General features: G+C 39.2%; 1 protein-coding gene across 4 annotated transcripts in view; it reads right to left on the bottom strand.

Moving 5' to 3' along the window:
- Positions 1 to 296: 296 nt before the first annotated feature.
- Positions 297 to 17,010, bottom strand: part of Atp8a1 (ATPase phospholipid transporting 8A1) — a 230,926-nt gene continuing 214,212 nt past the window's right edge. For all 4 annotated transcript variants that reach the window (XM_004642662.3, XM_023702739.1, XM_004642660.3 and 1 more), the window contains 4 exons: positions 13,918 to 14,006; positions 13,102 to 13,194; positions 5,288 to 5,379; positions 297 to 4,086 (listed from right to left, as the gene is read on the bottom strand). In XM_004642662.3, coding sequence (XP_004642719.1) covers positions 3,989 to 4,086; positions 5,288 to 5,379; positions 13,102 to 13,194; positions 13,918 to 14,006 — 372 coding nt within the window. In that variant the 3' untranslated portion in view covers positions 297 to 3,988. The remainder of the gene's footprint in view (positions 4,087 to 5,287; positions 5,380 to 13,101; positions 13,195 to 13,917; positions 14,007 to 17,010) is intronic.

A 17,010-nucleotide genomic window follows, 5' to 3' on the forward strand; every position in this document is an offset into this window, starting at 1 on the left:
TAAACATCAAGATTTACAGCAATAGTCATGCATTGGCCTGGGGTCACTTTAAATATTAATTCATGCAAACCATAAACCTATCAAAAACACAGCTGCTCTCACACAGAAAATAAATTAAGATGAAAAATGGAAAACGTTGATTTCATTTCCTTCGAAATTTAACGTACATTCCATTTTAATAGCTGTTGAAGGTTAATTAAAATGTAGCAAAGTATTAGTAAGTTTCACAAGTGACTTCAGTCATTTTAATGTGAGAAAAATCAGACAATGGTACTTTAAGAGACATTATAGAAACGTTCATCATTAAAAAGCATTTATTAGGCACTGAGCTGCACGGTGTTCCCATAAGTAATTCACAAAAGAATTCCACAACTACTCATTGTGATGTAAATGATGGAAATCTTCTTGATAACATTTTTCAGATGATTATTTATAAGGTTAAAGATTTAGTCAATGAAATAAGTTTCAAAACCAGGAACTATCAAAGGGCAATTGCATGAAAACAAGCCCTAACGATTATGTGGTTTTGTAATACTTATGATGCAAGTAATTGAAAAATTACGAATATATAATCTATTACTTTCTGACTAGCCTTCACTTTTTTTTTTTTTTTTTTGGCGGAGCTGGGAGTTGAACTCAGGCCCTTGCGCATGCCAGGCAAGTGCTCATTCTACTGAGCCATTTCCCTGGCCCTCCCTTTACTTTTCTGAAAGAACACTTTTTACATACCATACAGTGCACACAATGCGGAAGAATTCAGCATGTGACTCTCATGGGTGATATTCAGAATGCTGAATTACAAAATTACAATGTAAAAATTTGTGAAGAAGATAAATGAAGATTGACTTCTATAATTCATCCTTCCTCCCCACCCTGGAAAATTAAGAGGACTCCTAGAGCCCACTGAATGACCACACAGTTCATGAAAGTGACTACCTTCATTTAGCAGACCACACATGCACCTCACTAGAAACGAGCTTTTCAAGTGAGTTCCAGACACTTCTGACACTTCCGGTGCAGTGGGACAGAAGAGCATTACGTGGACAGGGAGGGAAGGAACAGACTGCACATTTTCAATTTCCTTCATTCCTGAGAAACATCATTTCTTGCTAAAAAAACCTCTATAATATAGCATCTTTCTGGGTGTGAGACACTGATATATTCTTATATGAATATATAAAAAGTTTAGAAAGTCCATGTTCAGTACCACTATGCAGTATTCAACATCAAAGGAGCAGCTCCCAGCATTTCCATGCTAAAGGAATGAAGGTTTTGTATTATAAGGAGTGGTTTCTGAATTGTAAACATTATACAGCAACTGTGTTAGTATTTGCCAGAGTCCCTACAAGGAACTTTTTGTTCTTTTTGGTACCAGGAATTGAACTCAAGACTTGCCAGTCAGGCGCTGTGCTGCTGAGCTACATGCCCAGCCCCACAAGGAACCTTTTAATTGAAGAGAATGTGTTCTTCATTTTAGAAAATACATGATAAAAGATGCTCTGATTGGTCATTTTCATTCCGGTAAAACTATGTATCTTTTATTCCTCCCAACTCAGGAAGATTAAAAATCAGAGCACTTTCTCTAATTTCAGTAAAACTGCAAAGTCACTGCAATTATAACGCTGTATTTCAAGTTTTAGCAAAGTGGTCATTCCCTGCTCCATAGGCCCTACCTTCACCTGGTAAGCAAAAACTGGCCTAATGTCTATAATGCAAAAATTGGATCATCAGACAAACAGGCATAAGTCTGTCACGTTCCAGAGTATGTTGGTCAGTGCTTAACTATGAGTATTCTTTTCATGGTGAAAGCACTGTCAAAGCAGTCCATGTTTCAAGATGAAAATAAAACTTATTTTCATATTTAAGTCAGAAATTCAATTCTATTTCATTCATAACACTTCAACAACTTGGAGAAGGATGCAAGTGATAAAAGCAAACGGAAGCAGATCTGGAGGGATGCACTTCATGCTTGCTGATTTTTTGTGGTTTGACCTCAACTAACACCACGTGGCAGCCCAGGAGCATAACCTCTGAAGACCCGCGTAGTACACAAAGTGTGCAACTCCAGAATTTTGAAGATGATCTTAGACTCTACATCTGAGGTCTTGCTGGATGCTTTGATTCATGATTTTCTTACTCTGAACCTCAAATGGCAAGAGTCTGAGAAGTGAAATATATAAACTCTCTTTCTTTTTGGATTAGAATTATTTATATGTATTATTATACACATTATTTGCAGAAAATGTGGATTTATACTTGTACCCAGCTGCCTATACAAAGAAATTACATATATTTATATCTATCCCTCTATATATTTAATTTTAAATTTAGATTGAGAAAAAGGAAGAAAAGATTGGGAAATGATTAAACCAGGGGCAATTTGGAAAAGTCATCTCACTTTTTGTCTTAAAGCTTTACCTACTTTGCTGGTAAGTCCACTTAAAGGCAAACAGGCTTTTGAATAAAAGGCAAAAAAGTTTGCTTCAATCTTTGAAGTATATCTCAAAGCTAGAATTCCTTTTCATTTTTCTTTTTAAATGAAAGCCTTATTTAAAAATAGTATAGAAAACTTGTGGTTTTTAAATAGCCCCTTCACCATTTACTGTATGTTGGTAGCAAAATAGGCATTTCTAGATGTCATGGAAATGCTGAAAATTATTAAGCTGAATGTGCTTCAAACCATGTAAGTAAACCCTGCTGATGATGAAAGGTATTCGTTGACTATAAAGTAACAGGTTTGAGGAAAATAGGTATTTTTAAAATAGGGAAAATATCCTTTTTATTTGTCCTGGTAAGCAGCACATGACTAATTTGAGGAACTGCTGGACAAATGAACGTGAATGTGAACTAATTTCCAGTCTTAAGCAAAGGGACGGCCACCAGCCACCGTAACACTGAGTATGCTGAGCAAGTCACCAGGCATCTCTAGTAGGAGCCAACTGTGAGAACCAGAACAATGACAAAAGCTGAGCCTATGTACATCACAAAAGCCCATGCACTTACCCGACATATTATTCCAAACATCTAGATAGAAACTTTGGAAACCTCACATAAATACGTAAGCACAATTTTCTTAAGAGGGGAAACGTTAAGACAAAAGTGACATCATTTAGACACAGCAGAAGCTGGGTTTTTAGAAAGTTTAAAGGATAATGAAACTATCAGAGATGACTAAGATGTAGGTGAAAGTTTGAAAATCAGTATTATGACAGTCACATTAACACATGTGCCTTTAACTTGAATAAATAAGACAAAGAAGCACTTGTAAGGCTGAAGGTGCAACATCACAGATTTTAGTAGCAAATGCCTTGAAATATTCATTTTTGCAAATCACTCCCACATTTGAAAAGTCAAGCATGCAGATAGATCTTACAGAGAACTAGAAGTAAACTTTCTCTTAAAATTTCTGGGCAAATGACTACTGAATGAGAAACACACTTACTGAACTTCTTTGGCAAACATTTATCAAGACGGGTTTTGACACAAACACTTAATAATGCCTTGTTTAGAAATGCTCAGTAAGGTGAGTCAGTTCTTTAAGAATGCTGGTTTCAGCATATCCTGAAATCTAAGTCTGGATAGCAAGAGTCCCTTTAACTTAACTCCAGTTTAGAGTTTTTCATGGGTGGTCGTCTTGTGGTATAGCTGATGACCTGGTAGTGACAGTCCCCCCATCAACAGTGTAAGCCTACGGACCTCTCCTCAGCTTGAGAAATCACTCTGGCAAGACACAAGGTCATTTTCAAGTTCTCTTCACCAAGCCTTAGCAAACACTTTAAGGAATCTGAGAGAGATGGTGTTACAGTGTGGTTGCACAGTGCTTATGTCTCTAATGTACACAAATCTGAAGGTCCACCTGGGAGATGAGCTCAGATCCACCTTTCCTCTCCGTGGACCAGACTGCAATTGGTCAGCAGACTGTGGCAACGACCTTAGATTGCGGGAGCTCCCCTCAGAGACAGGAGGGCCTGCCTCTCAGTCCCTTCCATCACCACTCCTCTGGCCTCTGCTTCGTGGTATCATATGCTCTAATCACCTCAGACTGGGAAACAATTCCATTCTCATCTTGAGAGAAAGCATACCCATCTGTAAGGAAAACACAGTGAGAATGACTGTCATTGTGAGTTCTGAGGATGCACTGTCTAACCTGGTGAGTCATGCACCCCTTCCGCCTTTGAAAGCGCAGAGCACTAATTTTCAACATGTGTACAGACAGAGGGGAGTTGCAACACACAGAGGGGGATGACTGAGGGTCATCGGTGTAGACAACAGGAACTTTGCTCCTGTGAGACTGGGCAGGACTCTCCAAGCCCCTCAGTTCCACACCTCTGTTTCATCCCACTTAATTTTGCTTCCTGGGTCCATAGATTTTTAGATATGTCAGCAGACAAATGGCAGAACAGTGACGTGTAGGCGAGCTTGACAGAATCACTGTACCATGGATACATATCAAACAGCACATTACATCCCTCAGGCACATGCAGAGAATTATTTATTAATGAAAAATCAAGGAGATAAATGCAAAGAGCTGGAGATGGTGGGAAAGTACTCTGCTTCCCCTGAGGAACTTTCTCCTTGGCTCTCAGCATCAACAAATGAACTCAGGCTGTCCCAACTCTGGTGAATGGGTGTGGGGGTATGGAATGGCCCCCAAGGGGACCATGTCTTTGGAAAAGACCCCTGGAAGTGCAGTGAGGAAAAGTATTAAACATGAGTGTATGTAAGTGAAAATAAATTATATGTGGAAACAACATGAAATAAAAGATATATTACTAACACAAATAAATTTACCACTGAGCTTTCTATATTATGTCCTCTTTTAGATCCTTGAAATGTTAAGAGGGCAAGATACCTCATAATTTCTTACAACTCTAAATATTCATAAATATTTTTCGAGGGGAAAATATATGTTTCCTTGTGCTGTATGAAAGCTGAGAAGGCTCTTGCAAAGTTACTCAAGTAGAAAAGATAACAACACAGAGGCAACTTTTAAGAGTCAAGATTTATCTTACCAGTTCCTTTTAAGATTTAGAGGGGCAAGGAAGGTGGACAAAGCCTTGCTTTTCTTTATGTGAAGAAAGGGTGCTGTATCTGTTAAAAGTGAGCAGGTGGTGGCCACAGGATCCTCTCAGCATAATGGCTTGCAGAAATACAAACATGCTCTATGTGTCCATTTAAAGTAGTAAGTATTCCTCAAGTCAACACCCGCCTCCGAAAAGTGCCCGTGACACCAGGACACACACGGCAACGGCCCACAGTTTATTTAAATAAGAACTCAAATACTCACGGAGCAGGTTCTGCTGCAAAGATTCGGAGCGGTACAGGTTCACATGGTTCTTCTTGAAAACGTTCTTGAGGAGCTGCGCCCTCTCTGTGAGGCTGTGGAACAGGTGCAAACCCGTTGGTGAGTTAGCAGCTCAGCGGAGCGGCGGGCGCAGGCGCCAGGGGCAGCGGGACTTGGACAAAAGAGCCCCTGGAGCCCTGCGGTGGGCCGCGTGAGGTTTTTCACTCCATTTGCTCAGATAGCAAATGAGATTTCAAATCTTATATGGCCACTTTGGAGGCTGCGTTCGTCACAGCCATGGGAGAGCTTTCTCCCTAATAACTGAGTGAAAAGATTTCCCGAGTTCTCCTCCAATTTCTGTTATATTTAAACAAACGGAAGCACAGAACCTGTACAACACAATTAATAACAAAACCCACAAACCCATCCAGTGTTTTAACTTTTAAAAGCTTCTTCTGTATATCCTTAGTGTAGCATCGTTAGAAAAAAGGATGCTTAATTATTATCATTCTCATACTTTGCACATATTTTCATGCAAAGTAATATTTTTGGTTATGTTAGAGGATTCATAAAACTACACAAAGAATAAATTCTATAGACTTTTTAGTTAGAAAAAATATATTACCACTCTAATATTTTAAAATATCTCAATTTCATTTTAAATCATTTCAGCATATAATTTTACTAGCTAAAATATTTAGAGAACTATTTTTTTCATAAATATTTGGATCATCTCCACAGATACAAACCCACAGAGATCATTATGTATTTTTTAAAAAGAAATCACACATTTTCTCCTCACTGCATTTAGGTCTGTCCATGACATAGCAGGAACTTAAATACAGGCTGAATATATGAATTTAAATAATTTCTGAAATGCACTCAACAAACATCACCCATCTTTCCAATCAAGCTATTTATTCGTTAGTTGATTTATTAAATCCTGCTATGATATGAAAGAATTTAATATGCACAAGGAGCAAATAAGTAACCCACACACACTGCAGCAAATGTTTACACAGTTTTGTTTTAATAACTGGAACTGACTCAGTTGAAAAATTTCCATCTTTTCTCTCACTTTATGAAAGCTTAAGTTGCTAGAAGTTATGTTAGCTCTGCATTTTGCCAATTTTCAGAGACCTTGAAATGGAACAGCGTTTATCCTGCACAGAAAAGGGTCCCTGCGAATGAACTCATTGTGGAAATGGATTAGACACACACGCAGGCAAAGACTGAAGGAAAATATTTAGAAATGTTGACATTTGCAGTAATCTTCCACACATTTTTAAAAGTTTAGGAATCTTAACTAGTACTTACTAGGCATATTTTATTGTCACCAGGAATTATCTGTATTAAAATAAGAAAGCCACTCTAAAACTCCACTGGTTCTGCAATTCATTGTAAACTTTTTTTTTCTTGGCCAGGGACATAAACAGATAGAACGAGAAAGGGCTCTTTTGCTAAGTCACTTTTACTCTACTCTTTAAAGGATCTAACGTTACAGACCCTGGGACCCAGAGGGACACTAAAATATGTAACTGCTTGGAGGCAGTCCGCAGCTTTAGCAGCAGGTGGTCTGTTTTGCTAGCAGAGCATGGGGGTGGGGAGGGGGTAAGGCCTCTGGTGCCTAAAACCGAAGTCCCTGCCAAAGGCTGGGTGGTGGCCATGCATCATCAGGCCAGCTGTGCCTGCCTAGAAGGCATTTCCCAGGTCTCCTCAGTGCAACAGCCTTTAATACTGCACCACTGAAGTGTCAAGGCAGATAGGAGAATTTGGTTTTTCAAATACTGTGGGGATTGAAATAGCTAATGTAAGGTAATTTTGTTTTTAAACAGTAAGAAAGTCTCTTTCTTAGGCAAGCACCACATTTCTCAGGAGACTGCATGGGCTTTGGAAGCTTGTTTTAGTTTGATTCTAGGTCTGCTATTTATCTGGCCTTTCTTGGTCATCTCTTCTACAAAAGGAGGACAATCTGAAACTCTTAGGCAGACTGTGAGGGTTCAGGGACTTATCACCACAGCCACTGTCATGGAGGAAGCGCTAACAAGTGCTAGTCCCTCCCACCCTCTCTCCAGATCCCAAGGAATTTATTATAAAAAGCAGCTAGAATGGAGATCACCACAAATGGAACTTCTTCACGCGCAATTGTGATTACTTGGTCTCTATTCAGTCCTCACTCATGAGTGAGGTTTAAGGCTGCACATAGATTTCCATCTCTAATGCCCCACTCCACCTTTTTCCTCAGAAAATGAGTCGGCTTTTTTCCTTCAGCATTTGTCCTTACAGGGGACAGTCCCTCCTCCAGAATATAAATGCCATTCACAGGATTGGGCTTTGCAACTAGGCAGTGACAGAGCCGCATTCCACCTGTGGGGAATGACTGAGCCCTCCTTTGAAAACGCGTGCAATTCTGTGTCTTGTGTTTATTTGTACAGATGTTACTAGCAAGTCATATTAGAAAATGTCCTAATGGCACATTAACATAATAGATATATTAAAAGTTCAGTTTTTCTTCAGTTTAGCTGTGAGAGGACCAAGAGAAAAATAGAGACCATCTAGTCAGAAGCACATCTATTACCATTTTGCTAGCAGTTTTCCTCAATCTCCGATGGTCTTTCATTTACATACCAAGTTATGCAAATTCTGAGTTTGTTTAATGCAATCACATAGCAACCACCACTTAAAAATTGCTACCTTATTTCCAAACCCACAAAAATGTTACAGTTTAGGATTTGATGGAGGTGAGTGAAAAGATACGATATTTAAATATATTATTTCTTTTGGAAACATCAAAAACTATGAGTGCTGGTAAAAACCCCACATACAGTTTGGGAACGTGTTGGAATGTGTTGTCTTAGGGTAATTTCCATGATCTTCGAAGGGTCGTAAACTTGCATTTATTCATATAGTGGGTTAGCAAGCTACTTTGGTTGGCTCATAAACATGAATTTGTAGAGGGAAACCAAGCATTCATTTGTGGAATGCTGAATGTGTAGCACGTGACAGCTGTCCTGTACCAGAGACTGTGGTGGTGGCAAGACCAGCAATGACTCTTACAGGCCCAGTCTCTGCCCCAGAGGAGAGAGCGCTTCATCGCTCTGTCCCTTTTCTTTACAAATGTCAGGAAGAGCCGCTGCTGCAGAGATGAGACTGGGCTAAGAATAGACATTTGATATGACCTTCTATCTTCAATCCACATTAAGACATTTATGCTATGCTGACATAAAATCTAGAGTAACAACTGAAAAAATACAACTTATTAGTTTTGGCACGTTGCTTAAGCTACTTTTCATTAAGACAAACACTACAAAGAAAGGCCAGGAGAAGATCCTACCACGTCCACAGAACTAAATGACCTGCCTCCCACCCTGCATATTTTTCTTTTATGCTAATGGGCCAAATAATGGTGACAGAGGCATCGGCGAGGGGTGATGCCACCACCCCAGCCTGGACGTCTACTTAGTAATAGCCGGTGCTGGCGTGCTGCGTAATGTCTACAGCTAGAAAAGTATAATTATGAACCTCACTCTATTTTCCTGTTTATTCAGGGCATTGTTTTGTACACATTGCACTGATAGCTCAGAATAGTTGCCCTGTCTCAAGGAAGTGTATGGCATCCATAATCTCTTATTTTAAACCACTGGGTTTTGAAGTCATTTTTTTTTAAAGAAACGGTAAGATGTTACATGGAACATATACATGTAGCACCCGAGTGGGATCTGGGAGGCCCATTAATAGTTCTGCTGCAAAATAGATAAATCTTCACAGTGTAGGATGACTGAACACTATAAATGTACTTGTAGGACAAGTGGTTCCGGTTTTCGTTCTTTTTTAGTGTTTTCGTAAATGTTTGCTGTAAATTATATAGACAAGAAAAATTTAAACTCAGGAATTTTTTGCCTTTTGGAGTTATCAGTGTTTTTGGTCTCCGGTGTTAGAGTACATCCAAATAAAAGTTACAACGAGGTCCAGGTGTCACAGTCTCTGAGCATGATTGTCCCTGATAGACAAGAGGCCATAACAACACAGCCATTCAGGGGTAAAGTTTGGATATTTCTCCAGCATGGTAGATTGAAAGAGATTTCTACTTCAGCTCAAAGGTAACATATTTGATGAGATATATTTTTCCTCCTAAAATTTAATAGAATATAATACATAATTTTCTGGATATTATGATAAGTGGCACACTATTTCTGCTAAAGATGGCTAGCTATAATGGGGCTGTTTCAATTTTTGAAAGTGAAAAATATGAGAAATTACTATAAATATGAATATTTATATATGGCTTACAATTTACAGTTTCTCTGATACAACTGTATCATATGTAATTTGCGCTTTACAGTAGTAGTTAGGGAAGGATAACAAGTTGGGCATAATCAACTCGGAAGATCTTTCTTAATAGTTGCATTCTTTTTTAACAAAGTAAACACTTGTTCCATTGGACAGTTACTTGGTTTGGGAAGAACAATGTAAAATTCTGTTTGCATGGATTGGATTTTTATTTCACTACTGATGTGTCAAGCATCTTACCATCCAGTCATGAGTGGCGGATTCCACTCATTTATTGCCTTAGTTCATTCATTTATTCATTTACGCCCTATTCATTTATTCCCTTAGTCCATTCCGTTGACTACTTGTCCATCCACTTCACAATATTTATCAGTGCTATTCAGTTCCTGGAGCTGAGCTAGGTGTTGGATCGTGGCTATGACTAAGATAGGTCTTTTTTTCAAGGGGCTCAGTCTAGTTGGGAAACAAATGTACACAAGGTAAACACATTATCATCCACTGCAATAGATGGATTGAAACTGTACGTGAAGTAGAGATATTACACTAGAAATCAGCTAGTTTTACATAAGAAGAGTTGCAAAAACTGCATTAGAACCGGGTTTTCAATGCTAGGGACTGGAGTGCCCCTTCTGGAAGAGCAGTACCTGCTCCATGACAAGGGAGAAGCTTGTCCAGTCTGAGAGGCATTTGTGGTATGATCAGAAGCTATTACAGTAAACAACATGAGGCCATTCCTCTCCCCCATGTCTCTCCCCACTTCTGACTCACTTCTGTCTTTGTGACTCTGTGATGGAGTATGTGTGTTTAAGGTATGCGGAGTCATTCGAGGTGAATTAATGGCTGTGTCTTGTACTGTAATATTTAAGAACATTTAAGCACCATATATTTTGATCACATCTTATAAAATGCCATGATGTTTTGGAACTAAAGGACATCAAATATTTTTCCTTTTTGGCAATACTGAAAAAATGTGCTTTTTTGAAATAATGACATCAGCCCTAGTCTCCCAAAATAGTCCTGGTAGTAAAGCCCATATGATAATTCTTCAGATTAGAGTAATTAGTTGCTAACTTTTCTTTTCTCAGACCCATTTTACTCACTTATCCTCTAGCAGGAAGCCACTGTGTTTATTATGCTGATCACCAACTCCTGATCACCCTCGGCAGCAGTGGCCACATGTGGCACACGCAGCACCAGAGCTTCTGAACGCTCCCTATGGTGTTCAGCTAGCAGCTGACTTACTCCTGAGATACTGAGAAAACTAAGCAGATACCTGAAGCAAGTGAGCTGGCCTGGAGCAACAGGAAAACTCATCTAATGAAGTTTTTAATGGAGAAGTTGGTGATTATTTATGGTAGAATCTATTTCTTTTGGGCCGGCGAGGTAGCTTAGCAGACTAAGCTCCTGCTTTGGCAAATGCAGGGATCAGGGTTCGATCCCCAGTCCTGCATGCCGTGCCAGCCCCTGCCCCCTGGAGCTCACTGAGCTGGCACTGAGTCCCGCTGAGTCCCAGCATGGTGGTACATGCCTGTAATCCCAGCTCTGGGGAAAACAGGAGGATCACTACTAGTCTGAGACCCTGTGCCAAATACATAAATGAAAAAAAAAAAAAAAAAAAAGAATTTGCTTCTTTCCTTGGTAGGCATTCTGCTTTATTTTATTTAATGGTAGGGGCTATACATCTCAGATTCACTGAGCCTTTAGGGTCTAAATGTCATCACATCACCTTCCACCCTGATTATCAACTGGCAGTGTCATTTGTATACTATGACACAAGCACAGTACATACCCTGGGCAGGGCATAATGTTTATTAACACTTATAAGTAAAAAAAAATTTACTGTGAAGGATAGTAATAATATTGGATAGAAATAATATTATCAGTAACTTTTCCCTAGTAATTGTTACTAATTGCTTTATTCAAAACATTGTTATCCAGTATGCTTACATACTCTTCACTATTAGAGAGGGTGCCAGACCACACATAGGTCTTTTGTACGATGAGCGCTGTGATGCAGATTTTTAGATGAAGGGGGACGTGGAGGGAGGAGAACATCTACAACCCTGAAATAAGTATCACTGCTCTTGTATAAACACGGCACTGACTTAAGTACTGTGCTGGGAGTGGTGGTGCATGCCTGTAATCCCAGCTACTTGGAAGGGTGAGGCAGGAAGGTCACAAGTTCAAGGCCCAGCTGGGAAACTTAGTGAGACCAGGCCTCAACTAAGATATAACAAGGATTGGGGCTTAGCTCAGTGGTAGAGCACTTGCCTAGCATGCATGAAGCCCGGGTTCCATCTCTGACACCACAGAAACACCCTTCAGAGGTTAAGTACTTTTATGGGTTACTGATGGGCTGTTTTTGTTTACTATGCTACGTTCCTGAAAAAGCAGTGAAAAGAGGTAGAATAGTGAGAGTGATAGGTTCAAAGCACCCGCTGTTACTAACAGCCTCAGAAACTTAGTCGATGCGTCTGTTTCCTCTTCTGAAAAAATAGAGATGACCCCTCTGCATCAGGTTGTTACAAGGTTCAGTAAGACTGCTGACTGCAAGCGAAACACCTGTCAGGCAGTGAGTGCTCACAAATGCCAGTGCCATGTGTTCAAGAGAGAGGCAGGCACACAGGGGTGTAGCTCTACCCCTTTGGCCTGACACAAGGCAGTGAGAACTGCAGGCCAAGGGCTCAGCTTGGGACCCAGTTGGACACCTACTCCACTGTGTTAAACTGAGTAGAAGGCAACAATCATGGAGAAGGTGACTCCCAGAGTGAAACACTTCCTATGTACTGACAAATCTTAGCTAACTCCTGTATGAGGAAAGAGGAAATAAAAGTCTAAATTCCTAGGACTATCTTCATAATTATGGTGTCCAACTTTTAAAAAATAATCCTTTGTGCATTTGGTGCATCTAATTAATTCACTAATTGCTTTTGGGGGGTGAGGGTTGAGGAAAACTTGAAAGACAGAACTCACTTCACAGATAACAGGGAGGTTGGTTCCTAGTAGCACTGACCACAAAGACAGTTATGGAGCAGTTTTTCCTATGTCACACCACGATTTCTGATTGTATACATCATCATCATCATCATCATCATCATCATCATCATCATCATCATCATCATCATTATTGATGTTGTTTCCAGCCTTTGCTTCCCTTTCATTCTCATGATAACTACTTGTAACTACCATTTATTTAGTGGCCATCAAGCACTAGGCACTGTGGGATATGCGGTATGGCATTCTTCGGTTTTCATAGCATTTTAGATGTTATCATCTCTGTTTTATTGATGAGAAAATTGAGGCTCAATAGCAACAAGCAACTTGATCATGGCCACACACAGCTAAGTAACTGACAGGTTTAACTGGAATCCAACACAGCTCTGATTCCAAAACCAGTCAGTAGCACTAATAACTCCATGTTAGATGACAAAAGTTTTACTGCTTATTACCAAGCACTAGTTTAAAAAAAAGTATAAATTGAAGTTCATTTGGAAAAGATTGTATGCAATATACAATGTGGAGCTTACCTTTTCCCAAGTACAACCGCTCCTGGGTCTTGAGATTTTGCCTCAAGCTCCTGAACTTCATCCACTAACGTTTTAAAAGCTGTCCTCTTGATACTGTGGCAAAGAAGACAGGAATACTCGTGTGAAGATTTTATGAACTAGATGCCTGCTTCAGCAGCATGCTGTGGATGTCGGTGAGCACAACAGTAACTGGAGCAAAAGCAGTGCTTCCAAAGGCTCTCAGAAAAATTGTAGTTCTGTGCATTGATACAATTACAGGTGCAAGTCTGACATGATTTAGATTTATAATATTAAAACTCTAATAGTTATTAACCAAACATCATGTAATTAACTTTAATGATGACTTTTTGTAGCAAGAGATAACATTTTAAGACTTACAACCTTGGAGGAAAATTTGTAAAGGTTTGGTTTCTCCCATTCTATATTCTATGTATGTTTAGGCTGGCAAGCAAAAACTCTTTTCAAAATTATTAAACTATATGTGTTTGGAGATAGTAGAATTTTTTCTTTTACCTTGCATAAATTTGGGGGCTGATTTCTCAAAATAATACTCCTTTACCTAATTTTCTCTAATGCAATGAGTATACTTTTCTCTGAGGTAGACTGAAAGTACCTGCTTTACTTCTTACCTGGTCTTTTAAACTAATTTAGTTCTCTGGTTGCTAAATCATGCCTCTATCCTTTGTGTAATTAAAATTAATATTACCAGTTCTGATTCTGCAAACTCCACAAGTCTGAGTTGATATCACAAGCGGAAAAACCTGAGGACTCCTACGCATCACGTTCTGCGTGTGTAATGGGGCACCACACACTTACACTTTGTACGCAACGTCCAGCAGCAAAGACGCCACGGGAATGAACAGCAGGCCCGTCCAAAAGACTCCGGAGCTGAATAACATGGCTGCCTGTGGGAAGCATCAACAAAATCATGAAGAAAGGTAAATTCATGTTTTATTTGTATATGATTTAAGTAAAATAATTGTAAGAACATTCTGTATCTCTGAATGCAAACTTGGAAAATATTTGCAATTCAAAGCTAAACATGTTAAAATATGCATTTGTTATATCCGTTTCTCTCATGTAGCTAAGAGAGCAAAGTTTTTCTTTATCATATAACAAGTCTTCACACTTTTAAATGAAATTTTTAGTACAGTGGTCAATAATTGGAGTAACAAATCTTGATCTTTAGTAACTTAGAATATCAATCTTTTAGAGTAAACTTAAAATATACTATGGTTTAAATTATAAGACTATCCCATATAAAATAAATCTCAGAAACTCAATTGACTAATTCTGGTAAATGAAAATTACTTTTGTAATTTTTTAATTTAAGAAATCAACCAGATGAATCATGATTATGACATAGTTATCTCTGAAAATAACAATTGGATTATTTTTGACTATATGTCAGTGATAATCTTAATATTTTTGCAGTGGTTTCTGTAGCTTGCTTCCATGCAAACCTGTTATTGCTACACTTATACTATTACTATGTAAAAACCCAGCTAAAACTATATTAAAATTTTAAAAATAATTCCATTATTAATAAAGGAATAATTAATTGAATATCTGTTTCAAATTGCCGTATCAGAGTCCTTCAAATTATAAAAATATTTGTATGATTAAAAAAGTAAAACATTCCATTAGTTGTTTGCCATGATAACAGATAATCTTTACAATGAAATTGTACAGAACTTAAAGGCATTATGCTCTATAACAAAAGCAAAGGAAATAAATGTTTTGGTTTCACTTCTTTGAGTATATTTGTTTATCTAGAGTGGACTTATTTAAGTCCATAAAATGCACTATTATAATTGTATTAAATATTAACTAACATACAAACAGTTAGTATCTTTTTTCCTTCCTTCCTTCCTTCCTTCCTTCCTTCCTCCCTTCTTTCTTTTTTACTTACTTACCAGGTAAGGTTTAAGAATTAAAAAAGATCGAGAGTTTAATTTTTCTAGGCAGTTTCACAGTTGCACATAAATAGTCCTAATCAACCAATCTTTTTCAAATTTAAAGATCACCGATTTTCAATTATGCCTCAGACTATCCATTCTCTTTGACTTTCAATGGAGGCCCAGGAACTGCTGAACTTGTCCTGTACTATCATGGGCTACTGACACAAATCGTCGGTTCTGGGACATTGAGGCTTTTTATTATGTAAGACTGAATAGCTTCAAACACATTTAAAGTAAAATTGAAGATAAAATCTGACACATGGGTTGCAAAGAATAGCACCCATATTCTAGATACCAACAAGGTAAAAAAATATTCACATAAAAGTCACTTTATTTAATACGCAAAACATGATCTTGGACATGTTTGCTGACATCCTCAATAGTGAAAACCAACAATAACTATGTACTAGGAAATGTCTATCAATCCAGGAGGTTTTGTTTAGATTGAAGGAAGCTTTCTAAGTACTATAATAACTGTAAAACTCTACATTTCTTTTTTCCTTCTGAGGGTAAAAGGTAAGGTACCATTCTAAAGCATGTAACTGAAAATACCATGTTTCTTGGCTTACTTTTCATATATTTAAATGTGGGGGGCAAGAGAAGAAAGATCCATTCTTGCCTTCTCCACCTTGAATTAAATGTCCACTGGGGAAAAGGCAAAAGTGTTGGAGAGACTGAGGCTGCTAATTCTGACCATTGTGATGCTAAGTATGCGTGGAGGGGCAACCGGCCCCCACTATTCAGCCAGGGCCTCAGGCTTTACAAATGAACAACATGAATTGAGGGGAGAAAAGTTTTTCTGCGTCATATCTGAAAGCCTGTCAGATTTTTTTTTCTTTTGCAGAGTTAATCCAAACCTAAAAGATTTAAAGCCGACATTAGCAAAAAAGACAGAGTCTCTTTGTATTTTTTGGATGAAGAGGGGGGGAAAAAAAAATAAAATCCCACAGAGGTATTTCCTTCCTTTCTGTACAAGAAAGCTCCCCTCGCTCTGTAGAGACCAGTTTTGTCTTTAACTTTTCACTTCTCCCCACTCACAGGCAGGTCAGCTGGAAAAGGCAAACTAGCGTCAGACAATGGCGCTAACAGGAGCCGCCTTTTGGGCTGCCTTGGGCTCCCCAGAGAGCAGTCTGCAGACTGCCCTGAACGTGGGAGATGGGTGGGCTGTGCCAAGGGGCCCCAGCACCCCTCCCCAAGGTCCTGTGAGACCAAATGGGAGCTGCCACAAAAGTGGCTCCTGGGGCCTGGAGAAGGGACCAGAGGACTTGCTGCAAAACTGGCAAACCGGAGGGCAAGGGCCCTGCTCAGGGAACAAGCGACCTCTTGTTTCTGCAGAGGCCTCTGGCTCACTACTGGACCATGAGGGCCTCGAACGAAAACCAGCATTGACTGAAAATGCAACTGCAGCAGAAGAATTGTCCCGAAATTTCCATGTGAGCTTGGCGAGAAGGAATGAGAAAGTCTGAGTTTACTGTGTGCTTCGCCAAGCTCAGGGGCCTTTACCTCCTGGCTCACACGGGGAGAGCCACCAGCACCGGCACTTCCGTTTGTAGCCAGAGAAGAACGAGTCTTCACCTACATTGCACCCAAGTTCACACGCACAGGCGAGTGCAGACTTGCCACCTGCCTAACCCTGTCGGGATGCGCTTCTTGTCTATCTCTATGTTGGTGCTACAGATTTCAGAGAGATTCCATGATTCCTTGGATGATGTACAGATTCTTTTTTTTTTTTTTTTTTTTCTGGAACCCGGGATTGAACTCAGGTCCTTGCGCTTGCCAGGGAAGCGCTTATTCCACTGAACCATCTCCCCGGCCCCTATGTACAGATTCTTTTTTTTTTTTTCTACACTTTTATAGATAAACATATAGCAATGAGACAGTTTCAAATCAAATCGGAAGTACAGTTTCAACAAATAATACACTGCATATATTCTTCTTAGTGGTTAAT

The sequence above is a fragment of the Octodon degus genome, unplaced genomic scaffold, assembly GCF_000260255.1.
Source record: "Octodon degus isolate 3935 unplaced genomic scaffold, OctDeg1.0 scaffold00158, whole genome shotgun sequence".
Taxonomy (NCBI): domain Eukaryota; kingdom Metazoa; phylum Chordata; class Mammalia; order Rodentia; family Octodontidae; genus Octodon; species Octodon degus.